This window comes from Caloenas nicobarica, chromosome 3 (assembly GCF_036013445.1).
Source record: "Caloenas nicobarica isolate bCalNic1 chromosome 3, bCalNic1.hap1, whole genome shotgun sequence".
Classification (NCBI taxonomy): domain Eukaryota; kingdom Metazoa; phylum Chordata; class Aves; order Columbiformes; family Columbidae; genus Caloenas; species Caloenas nicobarica.
Window position 1 is genome coordinate 89,926,815 of NC_088247.1, and position 27,811 is coordinate 89,954,625.

At 34.6% G+C, this 27,811-nt stretch overlaps 1 protein-coding gene across 1 annotated transcript in view; it reads right to left on the minus strand.

The window, feature by feature from the left end:
* The window catches only part of KIF6 (kinesin family member 6), a 161,572-nt gene that overhangs the window by 90,361 nt on the left and 43,400 nt on the right, over positions 1-27,811 (minus strand). The window contains exons 8-11 of the mRNA XM_065631980.1: positions 22,784-22,927; positions 19,889-19,975; positions 15,659-15,762; positions 720-825 (exon numbers count right to left, since the gene is read on the minus strand). Coding sequence (XP_065488052.1) covers positions 720-825; positions 15,659-15,762; positions 19,889-19,975; positions 22,784-22,927 — 441 coding nt within the window. The remainder of the gene's footprint in view (positions 1-719; positions 826-15,658; positions 15,763-19,888; positions 19,976-22,783; positions 22,928-27,811) is intronic.

Sequence of the window (27,811 nt, forward strand, 5' to 3'; positions counted from 1 at the left end):
CCACCAGCTGACTGTCAACTTATATGTGTTGTGTCACGTATGGGACAAATTATATTTGTTGATCTTCATTACCAAGCATACAATATACTTTAGTCTTTCTACACATAAATTCCGGTCTTCTCTAGTATCTCAGAGCTTTCAGTATTAACAATATAACTAAAGCCTAATTATTTAAAAGCAATAAATTAAGATCAGGAATATATACATTATTATATTGGAAAAATACATCCCAAAATACAGAAAAGTATACATTATCTTCCATTGCTTTCCCTATAAATTTCACTTGTTCTTCTTAGTTTAAGTGTATCTTGTTTGCCCAACAATTTAGAAGGGCTTTCAACACCATTAGGAAAGTTAGTGTAACAGATTCAGGGATATGGTGTTTTTACTCTTTTAATATAGTTTGTCCAAAATAAAGTCTCCATAGTGCTGGGAATACAGATGGATACATCTATGACCTATACAAATAACTTGTCTGTGTTGATTCAAATAACTTCCAGAGCTCTCTTAACATTTATTGCATGCTGAGATCCTTGCTGAATTTTTCCAGCTAAATTTCAAATTTCTATTAGTCCTCTATGCACTTCACAATTCCATTATTTTACCCTTTTCCAATGCCTCTCAACGGTACTGCATTTCTTTCAACACTTTCCAATCATGAAAGTCTTCAAGTTATTTTCAGTGCCTGCTGCACTTCCATCTATGTTGATGAGAAATACCTTCAAATGAATGAAGCAATATTTGATCTTGCGCATGTCAGCACCAACATCCAGAGTGCTATTGGGATCATTATCTTCAAGAAATGTTTCAATTAACTCATCCAACCTGAAAATACATAGGATTTTTAAGGAAAAAAAAAATCACAAACAATCAAACAACCTGTAAAGTAATGTGTCAAACACAATACAAGATTTACCAAACTGACTGATATTAGCAGTCTATTTTCCTTCAAGGTCCATGCAACTGCAATGTACTTTTGTTCTTGATACTAAAACCTGGATTTGATAGTGGAGATTCTACATCTCCATATGAGAACATCCTTGCACATACTAAGGAATAGTTCTAGAACTAAAAGCATCTAATAAGTAATCTTTTCTTTTTCTGTTTTATTTTATAACATTCTCTTCTTCCGCCATCTCATAATTGAAAATATCTAAAGCCTGCCCTCTCAGAAGACTAGACTTTTAGAGGCTTTGGGCATGAGATTTTTTAATACATAAGATTATTTGTGCAAATGAAAAATCTGCTTCCTTTTCTATTATAAGAGTCAGTAGATAGCATAGTTTTCACACATAATACTACCTGCTCCAACCACCAAGCAAAGCAACCTATCTTGATGCAGATATTTATAGATTTCTCAGAGACCTACTGCTCTTCTTATTATTAATGAAATGTAGTTAATATTTTATTCTCTTGCTATTTCTCCTTATTTAACAAACACCAGACAACATCTTCCTTAGGGAGGAGAAACTCTTATTTCAGTCATTCGGTCTTCATAAGAAAATCTGGCACACACAAGCATTCTCTTGCTTTTTCAAAACCAAATTAAAATATTCAGACTGAGAAACTGGCTTATTATATCATTCCTATGGGCTGATGTCACAGCTATATGGTTAGAGTCATATTTCCTTTTGCATGCTCTCACCAGCTCTCCAGGTCTTGCATTCCAGGATGCATGGGAGATCCTCCTCAAGAAAAAAGGCAGAGGATTTCTAAACCAAAACTAGCCCTTAGCCCACTTACTAAGGTACGTTCTGGAAAATAGCAAGTGAAAGTTTCGAACTGATCAACTGGTTTTAGATTAAAAGCTTCCTGGTTCCTGAGAAATGCTATCACCATTAACTTAGTAGGCAAATGGTGGGCAACAATGACAGCCATATGCCCTGTAAATCATAATTCTATGATTTTAAATGTTTATTCACATTACTGTCCTCAGAAGATGAAATTAGGTTGTGAATCTGAGTGAGCCACGGTATCTAAGGTACCTGCATCAAGTGCCCAACTGCCAGAGAAGGGCAGGAGTTCAGAACCACCTCTGTACCTGGTGTTTCTTTTGGACTAGTTCTGTTCGGCTCCTCACTAAATATGAAAGCTTTCTGAATGTCACTTAGTAGTCATCCTCTTCCATTGCAAGATTGGGAATCATCTTGCCATTTGATTATCTGAATAACTTTGCTGTAGCCATATGTCAAAGTTTTAAGCATTATGATTTCACAGTATCTAAAGTTTACACTGACATAGGTGTTTGGGATATTGCCCTGCTTTTGAAGTCTTCTCTTACTGAGAATCCTCACATTACTATATCATAGTAACAATTCCCTGCTGGAGGGTAAAACAATGAGATGGACAACAAACAGAGGAAAAAAACCCCCATTATTTTCAGGAGATAAAATCTGAAAATCAGGACCTGTAAGATTGGAATGAAAATTGGAAAACATAACAAATAGGTTTGGTTATTTATCTCCTCCAGAGTTCACCATGACAGAGTGTGAATTCTCAAAACAGGACAAATTGGAGAGAAAAGGAAAGAGCAACCCTCAGCTAGTTTCAGATGAACTGTGCTTTCCCAGTTTCATTATTTCAGTTAAAGAACAAGAGACAAATATGTTGTCTACACCATTCATCATACGTGCAAAATTCATAACTTGTGAATTTACAGAACACTCCCTGCAGTCAATGTGAGCTTAACATGTGGAGAACATAAAGGAGAGTATATTTAAGGAGAAATTTTAGTTATAGAAGCATTATTGGCATTGACTTGCTGTCCTGGTTTTGTTAAAAACAAGTTTCTCTTTTAGTGAATTTCCCTGTCAGCTAAAGTCTTTTAAATAACTGCAGTTTTCCTGAAAGTTAGATACATGTTTTGGTAGACATAGCAATGGAATGTAAGGTCATTGATAATGATGCATCTCGTGAGATGTGCAAGCAGGAGGTGAACTGAAAATTGACCAACTAAATATTCCATCCCATTCACATGATACTTCATATAAAAGTGGGAGATCACGAGGATCTTGTCCCTTTTCCTTATGGCCAACACTGGGAGAGGACCTTGTGAGTTGTCCCTGTGAACTGAGGCCCAGTGACAGACTGAATCCAGTTCCAGTTGGCTGCAGAGTCCAGTCCAGGACTTCGGGTGCCGGCCCTACATCTGCCGGAGCAGTTGCCGGGACTTTCGAGATTGGTTTTGTATATTTTGTATTATTTTCTCTCTTTTTATTAGTAGCATTAGTAAAACATTTTTAATTTTTCCAGCTCTCTTCTCTCCGTCCTTCTTTCCTTCTCAACTGCCTGTCCTTAGTGGGAAGCGGGGAGAGGAGGGGGCTGAAGGGCTGAAGGTGGGGGAGAGTAGGAGAATTAATCCTTCATAGGTGGAGCTAGACATTTGTGTTATACCTGGGAAAAAAGAGGCATTTATACTATTAATGAGAATGCTATAGTGATTACACAAAGTCACTAATTGTCACTATCTCAAGCACATTATTGATCTCAGCAAGAGGAAACAAGTAAAAAATATTTTTAAAACTTGACGGTGTAGACTGACTATATGAAATCATCTATAAAAATGGGCCTCTTGAACTAGAAATTAGAAAGAAGATATTTTAACCTTACTAAAAGTACCTGTTTGCCAGGGATTTACCCATACTGAGATTACCACAGATTTAGGCTATGACAATAAATAAAAAAAATTACACTAATTTGCACCATTATCAGAATAACACTGCAGAAAGTTAAATATTTCAAGAGAAAGAAAAAGAATATATAATTCCTGTAAAATAATGCTCTGTTTTTGAAAATTATTCATATTTGGCAGTCAAGAGTCAAGGTTGATTTATCAAGAGTAATAAATTACACAAACTGTAGTTACAGATATGAGCTATTTCCTCTCTCTTACATTACGTTTAATATGTTTGGTATTCTTGAAAAAATACAACAGCTCAATTTATTTTTTTGTGTCATAAGGACTACACAGAAGCCAAAAGAGATCTGAGCACCAGAAGACTCACTCAAGTCTGAAACAGTAGAATGCAAATCAGAAATTATAAACCAATTCAGCCTCTTCACCCATTTGAGGAAACAACAGACTCTTCAGTGTATTTTTAGATACATTTTTAAAATGTCATCTTTAAGAATCACAACAAGAACAGACCAACCTGGTCTAAACACTAAGGACAAAAAAAAAAAAGAAAAAAAAAGAAAAAAAGCAGCACAACAACGAAAATCCCTATGAATACCTGCAAAAGAAATCACCACATCCCTCACACTTTTTTAGGTTTCCATGTAAAAATTACCAGAACTCTTTCTAAAATAAACACAGTGTCTGACTACATTCTGGGTATTCTGGGAGTTCTTGCAGTATATTGAAATATCCAACAAAGGTAAAAAATAAACTGATGATGTGATGCAGATGCAGCTTGAAGTTTCTCCTGGTAATGAACAGATCTTAGTTGAGAGAGCCATTTTTTTTCCAAATGATTTATCAGATCAAGGATTGTGAAAACAACTGAAACATTCTCCTATGAATTTACACAATAGCAAGATTTGCAGTTTTACAAATGAAAAAAACCAGTGCTACTTCCAATTCATTTCCAGAATGTTAACAGACTAAATCAAGGAGACAATAATCACAGGAGGACGAAAGGAGAAAAAAAAAAAAAAAAAAAAGGAATACTGAGAATACTATTTTTTTTTTCCTAATATATATTAGACAAGGCAGATCTGCTTGCTAGGTGACTTAAAAACAAAGGACAATAAAATTCTACTAAATGAATATCCTTTTCCTTCTAATAGTTCTGACTCAAACCTCTTATTACATTTCTCTCTATAAATATCCATAAAAATAAAATGAAATATATGGAATATATGAAATCTAGAGCACAGAATTATATAAAATAGGGCTGTAAAAGATTTAAGAAATTCATATAGAGAATCTACACTTACAGCTCTGACACATTTTTTCTAGTCAAAACATCACACACAGGCTGTAGTCATCTTCCTACTAAAAGAGGCAGAATGAGAAAACCTTTTTTATAAATAAAGGACAGTCAAAATGGCTTTTGGTTTTCATTCAGTTACTTTCAAGTGATGGATAATACCTTTCTCCTTAGCAATAATAATTTCTTGTGAGATAGTCATCTCATCTTTGATCCTCAGTTCTCTACCAGAAGAATGCATATTGAACAGTTTTCCTCCAACCAAAAACTGTTGCAAGAATATACATCAACAAGAATCAAGCCAGAAAAACACATAAAGCAGCCCAGCACTGAAGAAAGTTGGGTCTAGATGTTCAAGAGCAACAAGAAACCCATAAAGAATAAGAAATCCAGAGAACTCACTAACAAATCTTGCTTTAGTTGCCTAGTCAGAGCAATGCTTGTGCAGCAGCGCAAAGGTTATATGAAACGAGGTAAAATACCATTGTCCTTTTCCTTAGGGACTTTTTTCATCTCAGTTGTAGTAGAATAGCTAAAAAAGCAGAGGAAACAAACTATTTTTGGTCAGATGTGGTGGCTCAGTCCTGAGATCATATACCTAGACCTCTCTTAGATAGTCAGTATGTTCTGTTTCCTGGAAAAGATAATTAACTCAAATACCTAGTAACAAGGTAACAACAAAAAAACCTGGTAACAATTACTTCTCACTCACTGGAGCAGAAACCTGAATAGAGTGGTGGTCTCTATACTATCATGTGAAGATCAACACCAAGATTTATATTTCACACTGAGGAGACCTTTATAAAAAATTCTTTGCCTTCAGTCTTCCCATTGCTCAGCTTAGAAAGTTGAACTGCACTCAGCTTGATGGGAAAAAGCAATGATGGAAACTGCTTAATTAACTGAAATTCAATGGAAATCTAATTATGGGGTTAGCTACAAACATAGAATTGAAAATTACTGAATTACTAATACGTCACACTTAATTGCTTCAGTGGAAATACGCAGCATGTGTCTTGACTTCAGAATTTGATACCCTTTTAATGTAAGATGGTCAATTTAAGTTATTTTAATTTGAGGGAGTTTTGTAATACTGGTGAGTTACATCAGAAAAGGCTACGTTAATCTGAAATAGAAGTACCTAGCCACAAGATACTTGCACTGAAAGTACTAAAATAGCACAAAAAAACCCAACCAACCAAAACAAAACAAAAACGCCCACACCACCAAAACCAACAAAAACCAAAAAACCCCAAATCGAACAAACCAACCAAAAATCTAACCAAACATGAATAACAACAAAACCTAAAGGTATATTTTAGAGATACTAAAATCTCTATTTCTGTGTAGAAACAAATTTTAAACTAATAGTCTTTTATTTGTTGTAGTTAATAAAATTAGCAAGCCAGCTACTTCATTCTTTATTAGTTTTAGCTTACTAAGGCTCTCAGTAATGTTTCCACACAGAATTTCTGCTAATCAAATCTGAAAGATGGATAATCATTGCTAATTTCACATGACAAGAAAAAAAATTCAAATCAGTGTCAGATGAAGATGTCTTTTCTACCTTCTGGACATCTAAAATGTTTCATTTTTTTCCTTTTCTCTTGTATTATGTTAGGTAAAGGAAGTTATAGACCATTAAATATTTATTATTTAATGCTATTACAGTAGAGGAAGCCTAAAGAGGGGATTTTTCATACTTCTCCATTCTTCCACTTAGGACCGTGAGGTTCTGCCCTAAGAACAGCAGGCCTAACTTATACTGAGAGCAAGGGTGTGCTGAAGCCCATTGCCAGAACCCTGCTGTATCAGGAAGAATAATTTTCCAAACAGAAATTCCCTGAAGGAGGAAGAATATGAAAGTATCAAACAAAGACCCATTTTCTGTGAATAACAGCAGTAAACAAAGAATGGGGTTTTCTTTCTCAGTGCTCATCAGAAAAAAACCAACAACAAACAACGAACAAAATAACCAACCAACCAAACAAAACACCCCAGAAAACACTAGTAAAAAAATTCCACACATACAAAAAACCATTTTCTAAGTCAATGCCAAGGGAATAGTATCACATCATTTATGACATTAATTTAAAACTCATTTTGATAGTGGTCTTACAGATATTAACAAAGTAAAAAAAAAAAAAAGGCATTACAGTGCTGATCCAGGTGAGTCTGAATCGTGATATCAGACTCTGAAAACACACACTGTGTCAAGCACAAGTCTGTTCTTAGGCTGATGCTGGGAAAAAAACTCACAGTAAACCAGCCATAAACAGTTGGGATGGAAACATGTTAAGCTAACTGTGTTCTCTGGTAAGTGACTGTGAATCTGTCCCAAATTCCTGGTCTAGCATTTCCCTCTTTATTTTTTTTTTTTTTGCAAATAATGTAAACACACACTGTACTGCAGCTCACAGCAGCTTTTACATTATCAACTTTATTCTCTTCTGTTACTTTCCACCCTTCAGAAATTCTTTTTTACTGTACCCTGCTTACCATTTGGACCACACATAAATCACAAAAGCTTTCTCGCCACATTACTTTAGATTCCATGCAATTTTTCTGATAGCTCAGCTCCAGAATGATTAGATGAGCCTGTGCTACTTCAGTTTTACCCATTCATTAAATAACAGACTTCCATATTAATAAAAAATAAAAAATCCACTTCTGAATCAGTCATATGTTTGCATGAAGTGGGATGCAGATTACACAGCTGAAATGCATCAGAAAAGCACTCCTAGCCAACTGGGAGTATGTTTTTTAAAGTTTAGAGCTCTCTGAAGCATGCAGGATGCATGTTCTCAAAACACAGATCTGGAAGGACTCATTTTAACCTTGCTTTATGTGCCATGATTCATTTCTGGGAGAGTTTGCCTTTTAACCCCTGATCACTGACACTGTATATTATGTATCAAAATTAAGTTCACTTAAAGTACAATTAATTTTGTGCTCCAGTTGTGAACTCTGTGACAAGCAAAATGGAAATCCAAGTTAGAAAAAATAGGCTGCAAACAAAGAAGCTACTGAAACACTTCAGGTAACCAGAGAGGTTGCTTCAGTTAAAGAAAGAAGTTTGCTTACGTGAACTTTTGCAATCGCTTTCCTATCGGTAACATATTTGATATATGTTATTTAAACAAACAAACAAACAAAAGTAAGTCCAGATCTCCACATATTTTATGCATCTATCTAAAAATGCATGATACTTGATGTAGAATTCCCATTATATTTCATAAGATCTAACTACATAAGTTAGCTTCAAGCGTGCACCAATATGGGAAGACCATAGAGATTCTAAGCAGCAAATGTTTTCAATAACGCTATGGAGAACAGGAGAAAAAAGTGAGAAGTGAATCCTGTGATACTTCCACAAGCAAATATTAAGACCTTTAAACTTTCAAGTCTCTCCTAAGCCTGCATAGATAGCAATTGTCTTGAATGGTGAAAAGAGAGCTGGTGAATAAGATTTGAATGATGGTATCAATTCAGTAATGTTCCTGAAGAGGAAGTCACGATATTTCACAAAACAAAACAAAAAACCAACCCCAAACCAAAGAGCCATAGACATAATAAAAATATTAAATTCTCATATTTAGAAATGTAAAAAGAACAGGTGAAAACAGAAAACACAGGAATACAGCTGATAGTTTACACATATGGAGATAAACTGTTTTTCATAAATATTAAATGTTGGCTGGTATTTATTGGTCCAATATGAACATGTTTGTTAGACCAAATGGTCTTTCTTAACTTTCTATTCCTAATTATCTAATGTTTTCGGCAGGGGTCAAGTGCTTATAAAATAACAGATAATAGAGCTAAAGGAGACTCTTCCCTATTAATAATGAATGGAAACAAATAGATTTTTTAATATCATGTGCATTTTGTTAATATTATAGGCAACAACTAGGATTTATATGCTGCCTCTTTACCTAGCAAACAGGCTGGCATCCAAAGAGATTACCTACATTCAAGCTGGCACAAAACATTTGGATTTTTATTCAGTTGCATCAAGTTCAGTTATTTGAGGGTAAAAAATTTGAAAATAGGGCTTCTAATTTTGTTAGCAAATCAAACAAATGGTAGCTTACACACAGATGAATGACTACCATTAAACATTTGCACTGCAGAGTAGAGCAGCATAAACCTCTTATTTGAGATATAATCTCCCCCCTTTTTTTTTTCAAACATATTTTTGCTACTTCTTTATGTGAGGAGATTCTTTTGAATTAGATGGCTACAATGTGGCAAACAGATGTAAAGAGTTTCCACACAGTTTGAACTCATTCATTCCAATGATGAAATGCACACAGATCTAAATCTTTGTATTGGTAAGTCAAAGGGAGTTTAGGCATGGACTTCAAAAAGACCAAGACTGGCTTATAGAGAGAAAAAAAATGCCTACACTAACATTACGCTTTGAAAGTTTTTGCAGGGAAGAAACATGTCAAGTAGCTTGCAGAGTAGATGGTTCCTTCTTTAAAAGCACTTTATGATAAACCAAAAGCACATATATCAAGAAATGCTACTCACTGCCAGCTAGCATTCATGGCCATAACAGTAGTCATATTCAAATCACTAGAGTATTTCTAAAAGTAGCAAGAGAAAACTAAGCTTCAGTTTATAAAAATTTGAAAAATATAAATATCTCTAAGGAGAAGGTAGCAGGAGCTTGAAATAAAAAAAACGAACACAGGACATGCATAAAAACTACTCAAGGAAGTCAAAAGGACTCATGGGTGAACACCAAGACATTGCTGCAGTAGAGAAGACAGTGGTAGTTTTGAAAAAATTGTGTAAAGTGTCACTTACAGGTTATTAATTCGATATAAAAGCTCAGAAGAAAGAGATTTTCAAAAAGTACTTGAAATGCCAAAAGGTATTTAGTGGTACTTTCAGAAGCAACTCAGCTAACCAAGAATTCAATGAATTTCAGTGAGATTCAAAAAGTTGCTATGATCAGACATTTTTGAACAAATATATTTGGACGTTTGCTCCAAGATTTTTTTTGAACATCTAAATGATCAAATTTAGCTATGCTATCTGTTCTCCATACACCTCACTAATACGAGTTATACTATGTTTCATTATCTTATTTGAAGCCATGTGACATTAGATGGCTGGTATACTTTTGAACCTTAGAAAACAGGACATAGTACGTAGTCTTCCCCCTGCCTCCCAAGATAAAACAAACTGGCTAATCTTTGAAAATAACTTTAATGTAAACTTTAATAACTTTCAGTGTAAAAGGTGATCAGTTTAAATAACAGAAGAACTTTTTATACCTTCATTGACCTTGGAACGAAAAGGTAAGATCAAAGAAAAGTATTACATTTACACTTCAAGCATCCAGCTTAGACACCTGCCTTAGGAATCTGAACTTCCTGTGCTGACACTAAAGATTTTACAACATCTATGGAAAAAAAAAAAAGTCCTCTAGAGAAAAACGTTGATTTAATAGCATTCTAAATCAGGTATCTAAGCTAGAAGTTAATGTGAGACATTTTAAGACTACTTTATACTTAAGGTAGCTTCCTTTCTCTTGAATATTGCCTATGCAGCTTATGTCAGTCAGTCTGCTAACTTCTACCCAAATCCACTGTCTGCCAAACTGTGTTGACATAAGGCAAGGTAATCTGCTTCTATTTCTTCCACCTTGCAACTGAAATTGAACACTGACATCAGCAAATAAGAACATTTGCTCTGCTTTGTAAATGAAACCATTTGTTCAACAGCTTAAGTATGAGTAACTGTTAAAGCTCTATATTGTACAACAGTGCAATATTGTTAATGCCATGATAGCATACAGATGTCACAATGTTGAAACAGAAAAATGAAAGACAGAAAGAAGTAATGAGAAATCCAGGACTTGAGTAAGATGAACCATATATGACTGTTGAAGTAAAAAATAGAAGCGTCTGTAATAACATATGTATCTGAAAGAAATAAGGTAAAGTTATTAATAAATTACAGTGCTAAGCCAGTACTTCCGGTGCTGTTCCTAGAGAATTCCAGCTGGCAAAGGCCAGGGAAGCGTGGGTGCTCTGGAACACAGGGCCTCGATTTAAAACCCTGACTTTTTGGGCACACATTTTAAATGCTAGTGAGCTCATTTATAACAAAGAAAGAAAAAAGCAAAATTCCCAAATGATTCAAGCAAAAAGGACCCTTTTACTTTTGGTATGCTTCTCACACACACACACAAAATCTTTTGAAGGCCATTTAATTCTATTCTAAAGCATAATATAGAAGCCTACGAGAGTACAATTTCCTTCTATTTAGGATGTATGATTTTTTTTTCTATATTTTAAAAGATATATATACATATATGTATATTCCTCCCCCCCAAACAAGAAACTAATTCTCCAGCTCAAATAAACATTTAGAGATCAGCCCTTTACAGCTGAGGAAGTACATGATAAGATCCAAAGCAAGCAATTCAGATTTTGGAAGCATTTTACAAACTATGTTCTGAACCACTTATGTAGTGTAGCTGAATTTTTTATGCTGTGCTTTTTAAATAAACAAAATGAAAGCAGCAGAATTCATGTTTGTTTGACATTTATGATAATAAAATAAAAATATGGCATAGTAATGTAAATGCTTAACGTTTAACACAGAACTCTGAAGTAAGAATTCCAGACAGCTGCAGCTTTACTCATAGGACTGATAAGTTGTGTTGTATTATAATTTAGCATTCAGAAGACAAGTCAAGAGCATTTGTTTTCCATTTTGTTTTAAACTTAGTGAATGACAACATGACATTGTAGTGTTTATGAGGAAAGCCTATTTGACAAATGTTTTTTTTTTTCCCTTCCATTAAATAAATAATTTTAAAAAATCCCTGAAGACACTTAATTTAAGTGAGGAAAAAAATAAAAGAAGAATGAACTACCTCTTATTCACATACTAACTTCAAACATTTAGCAATTTTAACTGCATTGAGTAGCCCACTGATTTCATTTGGAATGCCCTGAAAGTAAACCAGTGGAATGAAGCTCATAATTGGAATAAATATTTGGCATCTCTTAGTAAGTCAAGAAACATACAAAATACAATTTTAACATAATATTAATACTTATTTCCAGGGCATTCACTAAGACTTATTTCCTGCAACATATGTAGAGAGCAAAAACTCTATGCATTACAATAACCATTTTATAAGACTAAAAACATATTATTGGATCTACATAGGTACCACTGGACCCAGTTTCATTTTGGCATCCTTCTTCTGCTGAAAGCTGCCTTGAGATAAAGGCTTGTACAGAGAAAACAAAATAAATACGTACTTATAGCATGGATTTTCTCATCGACATGTTTTTTTTATTTTTTTTTTTTATCATCTGTGGTCAGAATCAAAGCATAAAAAAAAGGTACAGAATCCTTTCAGCAGATTAATTTTGCTCTGAGCTCCCTTGAAATATGTATTATGAATCAGAAGAAATAAAACATTCATTTTTGAGACTATATTCAGTAACACTTCTACTTACTCTAATAGTTTAATTACCTTATTTGTAACAAAATGAATCACAGTAAGACTTTTGTTGAAGTCCAAGAATTTTGAAAAGAACTACGTAAACTGGGATTGCATATATATATATATACACACACACATGCTGAGATTCGGTTTATTTAAGTTTAAGGATATAACTTTGGATATAACTAAGCAGAAAATTCTGAATACTATTTGAAATCCCTAATGACCCTAATCCCTAATTATAATTTCCTATCTGGCATAGTAAAAAAGCAGGAAAAAAAAAATATTCTGTCTGGAATCCCCTAGAGTAACCACTTCCCTAAGAACCAAATACAGTGCAACACAGTATGCTGCATTATTACCTATACCATGTTTCTTTTCTGCTTTTGTCTGTCATAACAATCTGATCCATGTGTCTCATGATAAGTAATATTATTTAGGCTTCATTATAGATACAGAACTAGATGCAAACCACAACTTAAACATTTTCCTGTAACAGTAAACCATGATTTTATCAGCCCTTCTCCAGGTCAAAACTTCTATTTGGACTACTCGTATATTTATTCTTTAATGTGAACAAAGTCTCCAGATAATGAGAAGCTCCAAACTCAGATGGCCAGTCTCAATAAACAGAATTGTCATAAAGATTTGCTGTGCTGTGCATTGATAGGCTCTAACCAGAGATAGAACTCTCAGACACTATCTATTGATTTTCACGAATGCTCAGGACATTTATGGAGAGGAGACTCAGACAGATATAAACCAGCATGGTCACAAATATCATCGCATTTGAAAGCCAGCTCAAAATGTTTATATGTTCAAAATGACAGAAAGATATTTTCATTGAAGCAGTAGCTTTTTATACTATCATTTCATTATACTTTCAGTTGGGTCTTCAGTCCACATCAAGTTTTTTTACCTGTGAACACTCAGTTTGCAAGAACACATACAAATGCAAAACTCATACGCCCTGACATTTGATGTTTTCCTCCAGCTGTACAGTTTAAAAAAAGATTGACTTATCTTTCAAAATTTCATTCAACTACAGCACATAGTATTAATAAGCCAGTCTGACTCATCTATATGACAGTTATTCTCTAGCAGTATCTTCTGCTCTCAGCTTGAAACTACGCTACCCATTAAAAAAAGCCCTCTGTATATCAAACTCTTTTTTCCATTTTAAGTCTATATTAAAAAGAATGATCTTTGAATAAGGCCATTATATGGCATTTATGACTGACGGGGTTAATCATTTGAGGTTCTTGTTTATTATTGCTCTTCAGGAAAAGTATCTCAGGTAGCAGTACCTGAGTAAACATAAATAAATGATAAATTTAAAAAACTTAAAGCTTTTTATTGTCCTAACATAACTGAAGTCTTTGAAGGTTATTTCTCCTTCTGCATCTTATTACAGGTAGAAACTTATTAAACTCTCCACCTACTTCTTTCTGGAGGAATGGTATGCAAAATTCATTGCTATGATCTAAGAAGAAATGTTTTCTGACAATGTAACACCCTATATATTGTGCTATATAGATAAAAAGGAAAATCATACAACTGACACACTTTTTAGTCACATGTTTCTGAACTACAGCCTCCCAGATGTATGCTATAGTGCAACTGTATGCAGATGGTGTGTTCCTAGTTTTCCTTTGTATATTCATATTAAAAACTTCAATCAAATGTGAACTCATTCTCATTTGTAAGATTGCCATTTTCATGGCAAAAAGTCAGGAAGGAAATCTTAGGAAGTAAGATTCATGAGTGTGGCCTAAAAAAACCCAAATGACTTCCAGAAACCCAGTTTCCCTATACAAAATATATAGCAAACAAGACCACAGTGGAAAATTCATGTGACAGATTAATACAGTAACGTTAGCAAAGTACATCTTTAAACGAATATATAGATTATTTAAGTATATCTGAATAAGGTGACTGAGAATCATTCATTTTCTGAAGGACTAGTTCTGTCAGGGTAAAAAGAATCTAGCTATTATAATAAGAGCATTTAATTTTGCATGTAAAGAAAAGGATAGATACTTCTCTGTTCTTGTTTCTTTAATTTGCTTTCTGTGGCTTGATTTTGTCACATCCAATGCTATTCTGTAATGTTCTTGGTGCATTTGACTCCCAAACTTTTGGGCAGAATGATAAATAAATATTAACCCAGTAAGAACTGCGGGGACATTTCTGGTTAGAAGATTATACTGGTAACTGCCTATGTTGAAAATGCCACAGATTGATGGTGTAAAAGAAGTACATACATAATGCTATCTAGCTCCTCATCCTTAATCCCGATGTAATTTAGCTTCTGAATTAAAACAGAAAAAACAATCGAACCCAAGAATTAATAATAACAACAATCTACATGAGAAACTCAAGGTTCAAGGTACCAGCTTGTCCTAATGTCTCCAGAATCTCCTTAATGTCAGAGAAAATTGTTAGCACTGTTAGTTTTCTCCTGGAACAATTCCAAGAGAAATTAAAATAAAACTAAAAATTCTCACAGCTTTAACTTAGTTACCAATAGGATACTAACCAAACAAAATCTCTAGGCAGTTACTACTTTCTCTATACAGATGAGGCACAGGGATTAAATAGGTCCATCCTACAGAATCAATTAACTTTTCAAAACTGGGAATTTAATTTAGTTATTGTGAACATTGAGACCCAATAACTATTTCTACGTTACACATCGAAAGTTCTTACATGCTGGACTGATCTGTTACAAAAAGCTGTAAGATGTTACAACACTTATGTGAATTAATCAAGCATTTTCAATAGCACACTCAGTAAAAATGTGAATATTTGGCTTTTAAGACATTGATTAATTGTGTATCGGAAATGCAAGATTTCTCTTGGCCTATGTCAAACTAACATTGCAGCAGGATACTTCTCAGCACAAATATTTCTTGAATTCTACTCAGATTGTATATCCAGTTTTGAGAGAGGCGGGTTTTTTGTTCTGCGCTATTATACAACACTTCTTTTTGCCTGGCATCTGACAGGCATTCCCATCCTTTGCATTTACTTCACTTCCTCAAAGCTGAGGCTGCAAAAACTCAGCCAGCAGCCTCACAGAGCTTTTCATGGAAAACTGCCATTCTAACCTGGCACCTAACTGCACTTTATTATTCACTCAGAGAAGTTTAAAATTCTGAGATGAACTTAAATATTTATACCAACAAAGAAACTGATGAAAAGTATCACCACAAAAGAAGAAAATAATAACAATGTAAGCCATTACTGAAGTAGCTCCTCTTGTGAAAGCTCTGATGTTCTTTGCTTGCCAGTCACCAGCACCAGCTCATCCTTCAACTCCTGGATCTCCTTTTTCAGCTTGACGATCATCTGCAAACAGTAAGGCATAAACCAAACATCACCTATAAATTAATAACTACTTTATGATTTTTGCATTAGAAGGCTGAGTTTAGGGAAATCTTATAATTTGGCTCTTTTTTTAAACAACATCTCTTTTTAAAAAACAGTCCAAATGCCTTAAATACACCAAGCACTTCTTTTCCTTTTCCATTTATAAAAACTAGAAAAGTCTTCCAAACTCAGTAAATTCAATTTGGAAGACATGGCTGTACAGAAAGGTTTCAAAAGTCTATTTGCAAAACAGAAAAGTAAATTGCCATAGGATCAGAAGAGCTTTCTGACTCATTAGTTTTGCCTGTTAGTATTGAAAACACCTTTAAAATAGAACTGATGTCTTAGAGAAAGGACTACACACCAAAAGTCAGGGCTTTTTTTACCTTCCCTTTAGAAACAGAAATACCAAAACAGTATCTTAGTATTCTAATCTTAAGTTTTCTTCTTTTTCATGTAACATCCACTCTTATTAGAATTATAATGTACTATAATTGTAGGATGTATCAGATGCTAATGACAACTGAATAGTATAAATCAAATGAAATTAAATTGCATTAACAGACAGTAATGATTGGAAAATTGACTCGCAGAACTGCATTAGATTTTAAAATTCTAATAGCTCATTATTGGAGCCTGTAGAGTTGGAAAAAAATGCCTGTATTAAACCATATTTTACAAGTCCTTCGTCTCCCAGGGCCAAATTCTACAAAGCAGGGACAATATACAAATCCCTGTCTAAAATCTGAATAAGCAAGTTCTTGGATACTTTATGATCAATCATTTTAATGACGCACCACCTTATAATGGCTCAAATGTATCAGGAGTCCAATGATATTTTTAGATGAATATGCGTACACTGATTCCACGTGCAACATAAGTTTTCAGGAGAAAAACATTTTCAAGGAAAAAGGAATCATTCTTGATTGCATGTGCTTTCTAGAAATAAGATTATTGTAACTAATGACACATTTTCACTGGATGTTAAAATACCTTCAAAAATTTTTGTTTCTTTTAATGTTTAAATTTAACCATGACTTCCTAAACTTTGAATCAGTATTTTTACCTTAAAAATCAAAACATTCTAAACATACATGATTATTTCTTTTAACTCGAGACTTACATTTGTTATTACAAAGCATGAAAGGTGAACTTAACAATATTTTGTTTAAGAATCTGTTAAGGTGGTGAACTGCCCGTTACAGATGTTGCAAGAGATGTTTCAAGAATATTGCAGTCCAAACATTTTAACCTGATTTTAGGTTGCTTCACCCTAGTGCCACACTCTGCTGTAGTCTCTATCAATTACTGTGTCAATAAAACAAAATATGAAGCTGGAGTATAAAATAGCAGAAAGCTGAACTGATAGTACCATCCCTCATCAGTGTTCAGATTTGTTAGCATGATTAACCTCAACCTGACAACAACAGAAATACCATTTTCAAGACATGGATAAAAGACTGATTTTCAAGTATTATTAAGACAAACAAAAACCTACAGAAGCATAACAATTTCATTTCTATTTTTAAATGAATGCCAGAAGAGACTAGATTTAATTCAGGTTCAACAGTTTCGTTTTCAGTTTAAACAAAATCCTTTGGTCATGAGTGAGAGAGGTTCAAAGCTGAATTGCTTAAAAAGTACTATTGGTACAGGTTCATCTTCTTAAGATACACAGTCAGGTAGTCTACATTATGAAGAATAAAGTTAACACAACAGTCAGACTTAACTCAGATCTATCAAAAGGTACTATGCACTCCTTTTCTAAAGCATGCATTCAATTCCCAGATGATAAATAGTGTAAATGGCATTTGATCTGAAGAACAAAACATGTAAGTCCAGCACTTTACTGAATAATCAGGTTGCACCATAAGAATATATTTTAGGTACTTAAGATGGGCCACAAATTCCACAATGAGCACAGAGCCGAATAAAATCTAGGTACCTGTGTTCCCCTGCCATTTCCACAAGAGGGGATGGTTTTCTAACTCTCACAGGTCCGCTCTTGCTTTACTTGCTAAATGATCCTGCAGAGCGACACATACCAAACTCATGGAGTATAGTTCCACAGCATGTAGTCAATGTTCAGGAGCCTGTACATGTTCCACCTCAATCAAAGGCTTCTGTGGCCATGTAACAAATGTTTTGCATGATATGCTACTATAAAGCCCATGTAGGAAATCAAAAAAAAGGACAGACAGATGGAAATATAGAATTTGTTACAGACAAAAATGAAGTTGTTCAGTGCCTACTAGCTTTATTTTTTGGCCATTTTTTGTTGTTGTTCATTTGGTCTTGGTTTGGATTTTTTTTTTGATGGTGCTGTTACCATTAGAAATTGTTTGAAAAGAAAAATAAATAAATAATGAGAAAACTAAACCAGCAGAAAATCTGACAATAACCTCCTGTTCCCTTTGAAATTCAAGGACAAGAGAAAATAAAAGCGCAATCCTTAACAGTAACTGAAATATGTTAATTACCATCGAGTAACAATGAATGAAATAATCAATCATCTAATTGCCCAAATTTTAGACAAGAAATGCTTCCTGTGTTTTATAATCAAGCATTTTACAGTCTAGCATTCAAGGGAAAGGCATTTCCTAGCCAGTTCAGAAGGTCATATGAGAACTAAATAAAACTTGTAATTACAAATTAGTCATGAGAAATTTAGAAATACAATCATAATTTTGCCCATTAAAAAGAATGGTGATGAAATTATTATGTCATAAAAACATACAGGACGACTTAAATTAAAATATTTAATTCAGATTTTTATATTATTTAGAGGTTAAAAGCTCAGTTCAACTTTATGTTTTTAAAAACTATGTTTTAAATATTGTCTGTTTATATGTAAACAGAATAATGTAATAGCTTAATCTGAACTTATTTGTCATCTGATGTCTCTGTCACAGAGACAGACGTTATGCTGAAATGCATCCATAGTTCTTTCTTCATTGTATCCATATATGCAGCTTTGGCATGACCAATGTAGCCTCAGTCTAACATTTCTCATATCAGAAAACATCTTCAATATACAGCATGCAACCCAGCAGCTCCAGTAGCTATAATTATCTGCAATTCTATCTTGAATTAATCAGTCCTTAATAGGTGTACTCAATGTTTAGAAAGGAAATACATTTTCCAGGTAATGCAGAAAGTTACATTAAATAAACCAACAAAGGCCTCTAGTACAACTTATTGCAGAGCACATCTTCAAACACATCTGGCATGCGACAAGCCAGAAATATATAAAAACTTTCAAAGGAAAGACTAACCAAATACTAAAAATTACAAATAAAAAATATTTTTGTTATGCGCATTAAAAGAAGAAAATTTTCTTTATTTGGCAATGCTTTATGCTTTACCAATGTGGATTATTACCTCTACCATTCTCCGCACTTCCTAAATCCCAAACCATTCTGCAGAGCTCCTCTGCTGCTCTTTGAGATGTGAACATCAGCTTAATGCTCTATGCGGAAACCTTATTTCTACATCTCATCTACCTGTCTTCCTTTTTTCCTAATGGTAACTTTACAGAGTTCTTTGTTCCTAGGTACTATGTTCCTTGGACCAATCTCAAGGAACGACTATATCTGTATGTCTCTTAGCTTTTAAATACACAAACTGTTTCAGTGCAGCAGTGCACCTTCATCAAGTGACTAGTAATCTTAGTAGATTTTTTTAAGAGTTTTAAGGACATCCAGATATCTGTGACTATGATTTAGAAACTAACACCCTAAAAGAAGCAATATAAAGACAATAATGAAAGTGATCATTGCTCCTCAGATGACTTAAGAGCTGAGAAAGCCTTTAGAGGTTTTATAAAGGTCCATTTCCTGCTCTGGCAGAGGGATTGGACTACATGATCTTTTAAGGTCCCTACCAATCCCTAACATTCTGTGATTCTGTGCTTCTGTGTAATTATAATTATGTCTAAAAGAAAAAAGTAAAAACAGTAGTTATTTTATAGAAAAAATGGAACTTGCATCTGAAAACAATTTAATGGGGTGATCAGTATAAAACCTTCAACATCCATTTGACTGCTATCGATTATTAAAGCTTAAAACAAACGATCTCTTCCCCTCTGCCCCCAGACATCTCTCACCAGTGTGGGGTCAATTTCTTCATTAAGAATTGCTTCATTTTTAATAAGAGCAACTCGCTGTGCAAATCTGCAGGTTGATATAGATTCCTGGGAAAAACAAATAAAAAAGAGAAAAAAGAAAAATTTCATTTAGCTTTGCACCAAGTAAGTAGAACAGAGTGCTAATGAACTCATCAAACAAATGTCCATTTTTTGTACATTTTACAGAAATAATCTGTCATTTCATAATCCAAAATGAAAATATTCAAGGGAAATTAGGTTAGTATATTAATGACAATGACAACAAAACTGTCAAATCATAGTGCATATTTTAGTGACCCAGTCAATCCCCTGATCAGCTGTGTTTGAAATGAGTTCCGAATGGGCACTAAAGGATAAGAAGACTGTACTACTGAGAAGGTAAAACCTTCTGAATGATGAGAAAAAGAGAAAAGTATCTAAACCCAATTTTTTGGCAAATATGGGACTAGACAAGTCTATGTAAAAGAAGCTGGGAAAAGAGCTGAAGGGAAGAAAAGTGGAAGTCCATAACAAATGAGAAGCAAACCGGGAGACTCAGAAGGCACACAGAAGTGTGATACCAGATAAAAAACTGTCAGATGAGTTAAGATGGGGTCCAGGAGGAAAGGAAGGCAGGTGAAAAGAAAAAAAAAAAACCAAACAAAAAAACTCCCAAAAAACCCAACATAAAAGATGGAGCCATTACAACCAGTGAGTACCCTCATCCAGGGCACAGAAAGAATTTGAGGATCTCTAAGTATTTATCCCTCCTTTGAGATCAGCTGATACTGACATGCTGGACCCTGCTAGAGAACTTATCTACCTGATAAATAAAAAAACCAGCAATTGTTTTCAGTTAGCTCAAAGAACAAAACGTCATGCAGTAGTCTTAGAAATTCCAAAGATGCTTGATAAACTGTGAAAAAAAACTTTCTGAGATGTGTCAGTCTGCATTTAAAATGCAAGAATTTACACATAACCCCTTGTTGTGGTTTAATGCACAGGCAGATAAACACAACACACAACTGATTGCTTCCTCCGCAGTGGGATGTGGGAGATAATCGGCAGAAAAAGTAAACCTCATGCATTAAGATAAAGACAGTTTAATAGGGCAGAATGGAAAATAATAATAATGACAATAACAAAAATAATTACAATACATATAAAACAAGTGATGCACAATGCAATTGCTCATCACCCGCCAACTGATACCCAGCCAGTCTCTGAGCAGCAGTTCCCCTGGCCAGCTTCCTCAAAATATATATTGATCATGATGTCATCTGCTATTGAATACCTCTTTGGGCACTTGACTACTTAACAACAACTAAAAGATCATGGTGTTATCAACATTATTCTTATTCTAAATCCAAAACAGCACTACAGCAGCAACTAGGAAGAAAATCAACTATCCCAGCCAAAACAAGGACACCCCTACATTAAGAGAACTTTACTACTGTTACAGAGTCATATTTCAGAACCAAAGTAATTCTGCAGTTTTCAGTCCTCCGACATATGAAAATACCAATTTAAATATATGATCATATACTCCTTTTACCACAGGACATGTTTCTTTTAGTGCTGGGAGGTGTGGTATCTGAATTAGGGCTACATGACGAAAAATACTAGTGTTTATTGCCAAGTACATACTATATACCTACAGAATCAAAGACGACTTCTCAAGGAAAAGAAAGGAAGGCCTTGCAATCAATAAAGCTGCACACAGTCTTAGCTCAGCTCTATGTTTGCCTCTGCTGTATGGTTCCTGTGCTATGATGATCAGCTAATGTGATTTTAGTTAGGTTCTACACATATATTAAGTACTATTACATGTACAGTACATGTACATACATTTCCACCAGACCTCTTTGCCCTGTTCAGTGTGAAGCATATGCTAAATTAATGAGTAGCTAATTAATGCAGTCTTCAATGTTCAATATGTAAGCTTACGATCTATTTATCCTATGCCATCAAAATGGTAATCAAAGCTGACAGCCATTAATTTCCTAAGCATTTTTTCTGCCATGCTTATCATTATAGTACCTGAGGACTTCACAAAAATAAATCAATTAATACTCTAGGGATTGCTTTGCTGCAGGTGTATGAAATAACTGCAAAAATTTTATGTAGGTGATGTGAGAAGTTGTGTACAAACTCTTTGATAGAAGTGGGAATATAATCTAGTTCTCTAGGATAACATTCTATTTGTCCTTGTCATGAGAGTGCCCTTTCTGACTTTGAACTCTCTACTTCATTGATTTCATTGCAAGAGACAAAACTAGGTCCTAATTGTTAACAAATATATTGTACAGATTTGGCCCTAAAACTGAACTCTGAGGAGCACTGCTGGCGACCAGTCATGAGCCAGATGTAGCCCCATTCACTACAGCCGTTTGGGTAAACGAAGATAAGAAAACATCACTACATACAATTCCAGTGCAGAAAACTGGTGAAGGGAGATAGAAGTATAAGAAAAATTTCCAAAAATCCCAAATCACCACACCCAATTCCCTCTCCTTCCAAGTGAACTTTCTAGTTGTCCACCATACTCAATGAAATTTCAACTCCAAAGAAGTCTACAGAAGTTCTGCCAAGGCTTTCAAGTATGATCCATAATCTACTTATACATCTTAAATAGTTCATTACTAGGTGCAAGTTGTTTCCCAACTGCTTGTTGACTTGAGATTACTTACAGAAAAGCACATTTCCTAAGGGATTTGTCTATATCCTACTGCAATTTCCACTGATTAAATTATGTCTTGGAAACAAAGTTTAAAAGTTTTTTTGTAAGGATAAGAATGAAGCATACAGACTTGAATTGCAAACTTAACAGAAGCCATAAGAGGATCTTTACAGAAGTGAAAACATTTTTGTTGAAAATAGATAGAAATAACATACCTCTATGTTTCTTCTGTCTATAGAGAGTGTTGCTATCATGGTAGTCATGCAGTTTCCTCCCAGACTGTCTCTTAGCACTGAGGTCATCATAGAGTTTCGGTAAGGAATGTGGGACCGGTTTTTCTCTGCAAGAGCAATTATTACCTGAAACAACAGCAAAAATGGAAGAGACTATAAAATTTACATGTCTATTAATGATTGACACGTAAAAAGAACAAACCAAATATTTTCAGGAACCTAAACTTCTGATACAACAAAACCCTGCTTAAGCACCCATTTAGCTGCAAACTCACCAATTTTATTGAAATAATTTCAACTTAAATTTCAGTGAGTTTACATCTCTTTGTAGGAGCTGGACCTGAAAGACCAACTAAATTTAATTTTATCATACCCTAGCTTTATAGCCTCTCAGCAACCTGGAAACTGAACAAGGTAATTTAAACCCCACAGACTTTCCTAAGACATGGGAACTTCCTGAAAATCTTCCTCATATTTTTTCTATCATAAGAATAAAGTGTGAATAGTATTCAAGTAAAACTTCCTTAATATTTGCTAAAATATTATTTTAAAATTGCACATTCTTATAGCATATGTTTCTTAGATGGGACAATACATTCATTTCTGAGAAAATGTATTCAAGAGTAAAATACAAATAAAAGAGCGCATGATTACAATGTACTGCTGTAAAGAAATACCTCAGTTTAGAATATATACGCCTTGGCCAAAACAGAAATGGTACACCTATTATTCTCAGTTTCCTTTCTCAACTGTTTACATTATGGGACCTGATTATTATTAAATAAAAAGCTAGATCAACCCATGATCTGTTGTGATATAAAAGATTTGAATTGTTATCTGGCCAAGCACTGTACTGAAAAACTAGCTATACAAGTTGTGCAAGCTATCCTAAGTTATTAGGAGTTGTTTTTCCTTTAATAAATGTCACACACCAGCATACATTTAATTTATGCTGCACTTAAGAAAATTGTTATTTTAGAAAACAGTAGCAACTTTTTTGTTGGCACTAGTTTCTCTTAACAGTCTTCAGAAAGTTAAAATTTCTTATTGCTATAAATCTTACACTGGCAGCCCTGAGAGGGACGAATGCATAATATGAAAATCACTATCTCATAAAGGAATCCAGAAACCCATTCCTGGATCAACATTTTCAAATCCCATGTATTACAACTTGTTAGATGGAAATGTTATATCTCTGTTAGTTTATAATATTGCATCGAAACCTCGTAGTAGACTAGTGTATACATTAAAAAGCACATTCCCAATCTTTGCCCCACGGAGACTTTGATCTGAATAGACAAGATGGGAAAAGAGCCAGAGGGAAGATATGTTATTTCCATTAAAAATGGGAACTATGTTTGTTTGTTTGTTGCTGTTTTGGTTTTGGTTTGTTTGGGTTCATTGTGTTGTTTTGTTTTTTAATACTGGTAGGTCTAAGCTTAAAAGGCCTTAATATCACTGAACTAGGACTGTAATATGATGATTAAAATCAACATAATTTAAGGCAGAAAGTTTAATTTTGCATAGGTGAAAAAAACACTTCAAGACCTAATTATTTTTTTAAATGTGGAAGCTGTCAGAAATACTGTCACTTTTTATAAAATTTCATCTTATATAAAATATGATAGCATACAGCAGGTACAATCGCTCACATATAACTTCACTGAAACATATGGAAATATTGTTAAGCATCAAGGAAGGACTGAGACTCACAAGTCAATATGATATGATTGATATGAAGTGTGCCCAAGAGTCTGTGTTCTTGTCCACATCCTTTGTGCAAGCAGTAACTTCATACGGACAATAGATGTGCACCTCATGCCAACAGGCAGCCAGGACGTGTTCTCAGGGCATACTCAGGAAATGTGGATTTTGGGGTGCATCACTTACAGGTACAGCATTACCAGCTACATCTATATCTTGCAGCTGATCGTATCACACGCTCTGAAGCCATATGCCAGCTCCAGAGGTCTCCTTTTTTCTCCTGTCCATCTGCAGTCACAAGACTTCTGACATTGCCTTTGATCCATACTCAGCATCCTTCCAGATTCCTGCTCACACCTCCCCACTCTTCAGATTTCTGTCAATTAATCCTCTCATCTCACCCCCCATCTCTAGTAGAGTTTATCAGCTTAAACTCTGGTCCTTACAGCAAAAAATCCAAACTCTACTGCTGGGTCTTGTAGTTAATAAAAAGCATTCTTAGTTTTTGGACTTGCCTCCAGCATATACTACAGGTCTTGCTGGAAATAATTCACCCAAAAAACCATGATTTGCTAATTGGAAACAAATGTAGATAATTCACTTTAAATTATTAAAAGGTTCCTGGTTGGGTTTTTTTTGTTTGGTTGGTTTTTGTTGTGTTTGTTGTGTTGTTGTTGTTTGTTGGTTTTTTTTTCTGTTACTCTAATGTCTTTATATGCTAATTAGGAAACAACAAAACCAGAAAATTACTTTTTCTATAGGATGTGCATAAATCTAGCATTTGATGGCTGGCAGTGACTTCAAATTTTATGACCAGTAGGTGTGAGTAGCAATCATTCCCTAATGAATAAAAACTTTCAGCATTCCCTAAATGGAGCATGTGTTAAATGACAGTTAACAGGCATATTCATCAAAGCAGAGGGAACATTGTATTCTATTGCTTTAGAGAAATACATATAGTTCTAATTCCACTATAGTGTCAAATCATGTGGCTGTATTACTGTTAATCTGTAACTCTAAATTTTGTCCGGGATACCTTTTGTTCTGTATCAGAAGGGAGTATCTACATACATTTAAAAAAAAAAAAAAAAAAGGTGCCGTGTAATTCCAGAACATGCTACTTCATCTTACAGACAACAAAAGCTACTTGGATATGGTAGAAGTGAATTTGAAGAGCACCTTTGCATCAAATCACTGTGGACACTAAAATGGAATTGTCCTTATTGCCACTGTAGATCAGCTGCATGACACTATTTCATCTGCATTTTGCTCTAGACATGGGCCACTTGAGAAAAAGTGCAGTTGATTTATTTGAAGATTTTTTTAACACATTGTGGATATTTAACAAGTAGAGCAAGAGCGATAACACAGAACTGTGTTCCCATTGTCATCTTGACACACATAATTTTACACGACTATTTCATTACTACAAAGTGTTTAAAAATGGCATAACTCAACACTGAAACACTAGTAGATAACTAAGTAGTTGAGCATGTAAAATAAGCTTATTTTGAGGAATCATCGTACTTTAATTTTAGTCACTGCAAGGTCAGGATTGAATGGCCCAATTACCACTGAACAAAAAGATATTTTTCTGTCTTCAGTGGTCTTTTATTCACTATTAGAAAACCTTTTTACTAATGACACGCAATCCCAGACAGAATCATACGTGCTTATCTCTGGTTTTATTCTAAAAACAAGAGTTAAAAGTTGCATGACAAAATATGAATATTTTACACTTCTACAGCACTTCAAACCTGAGTATCTCAAAACACACTACCCTGATTATTAAATTCATCCTCACAGAAGCTCATGTAATGTTGCATCATAAATACATAAAAATCATACAATAAATGAGAAGGGTCCCAAGTACAATTTTTATGATTCCGAAGGGGTCAATTTTAGAATAACTTACCCTTATCATGAAATACAGACATTTTTCTTCAAGGTAAAATTTAAGCAAATGGGGAATATGAAAAAAATTCAGTATAATAGTAAATGACTGACTGCCACCTGCTGTGCCTTAAGCTGCTTCTTTTGACAGATGAAATATGTCTGAGAGTAGATTAAGTTAAATCTAAGAGATTTCTTTGTGTTAGCAGAAAAACAGACAACATAAAAATGAAAAATATTCTTCACAGTAAGTGGAACTATCAGTTATGTTTCCTAATCATAATTTTAAAGAATTTTCACATATAGACACCCACAAAATTTTGTTTTAATGGATTTCCTCAACTGTAAATTTCACTAAATAACACATATACTGGAGCATAATTTAAAAGGGATAAATTTGAATTTTATAGTTAAACATTTTTTCTTCTCTCCCCACCCCTTATTTCTTCCCCTACATGACAGCTTTACAGACCTGCTATTGCTGTATATAAAAACATTTAAATCAATCTTAGGAAAAAATGCCATATTCTCCAGCAGAATTTAAAAAAATAACAAATTTCTGGCAAAAGGAACAGTATTTACTGTGAAAACAATATTATGTATTCAATCTTAGAAAGAATTTCATTTCTCTTACAAATGTGACATCTGAAATAAAAAGCAGCAGTGAAAAGAGGACAGAGATTTGAGTATACCTCAAATCAACAGGCTAAACCTTTTTCAGTAATAACAGCTAAATTATAAAGGTTTGTGGAGATTTATTATTATTATTATTATTATTATTATTATTGCAGTTGCATTTGTTAGTCTTACTGGTTTAAAACCAATTATGGTAGTTAATCCATAAATACATTAACAAAGATAACCTCTCTGTTGTGTATTGATAAGGATCATGGCCAAAACCATTTTGGCAAAACTAGTTCCTCCAGCCCCAGGACTCAGGAGATGACACATTCAGTAGAGGATGAACTGCGATTTACATTTCAACGACAAGCTAACGAGCCACAGCCCAGGCTGGGTGGCCGATACCGGAGGTGGGGGACGTGCTGGATGGCACATAGCTCCATCTTCTGATATGCCCAGCTTGGCGCACAAAGGGGAAAAGCTGAGACCCTTCAACATGGCCTGGGACTTGTCGATCTTTTGCAACCACCCCTTCCCCTAGACTTTCCTCTACTCGGAGGGCTATAAAAAAGCTCACCTAAAACAGCAGTGGTGGGGAACCCACCACCTTGAGGACCCTCCGCCAGGGAACCCACCACCCTGAGGACCCTCCGTGCACCAGCCTTGCCACGGGAACCGGAGCAGACACCCAAGAACGCTGCACTCCTGAACTACAAACCCCAGCATCCTCACCGTGGGACACCGGAGGCCACATATCATCATACACCACGCTGCAGAGTCATAAGAGCGGCT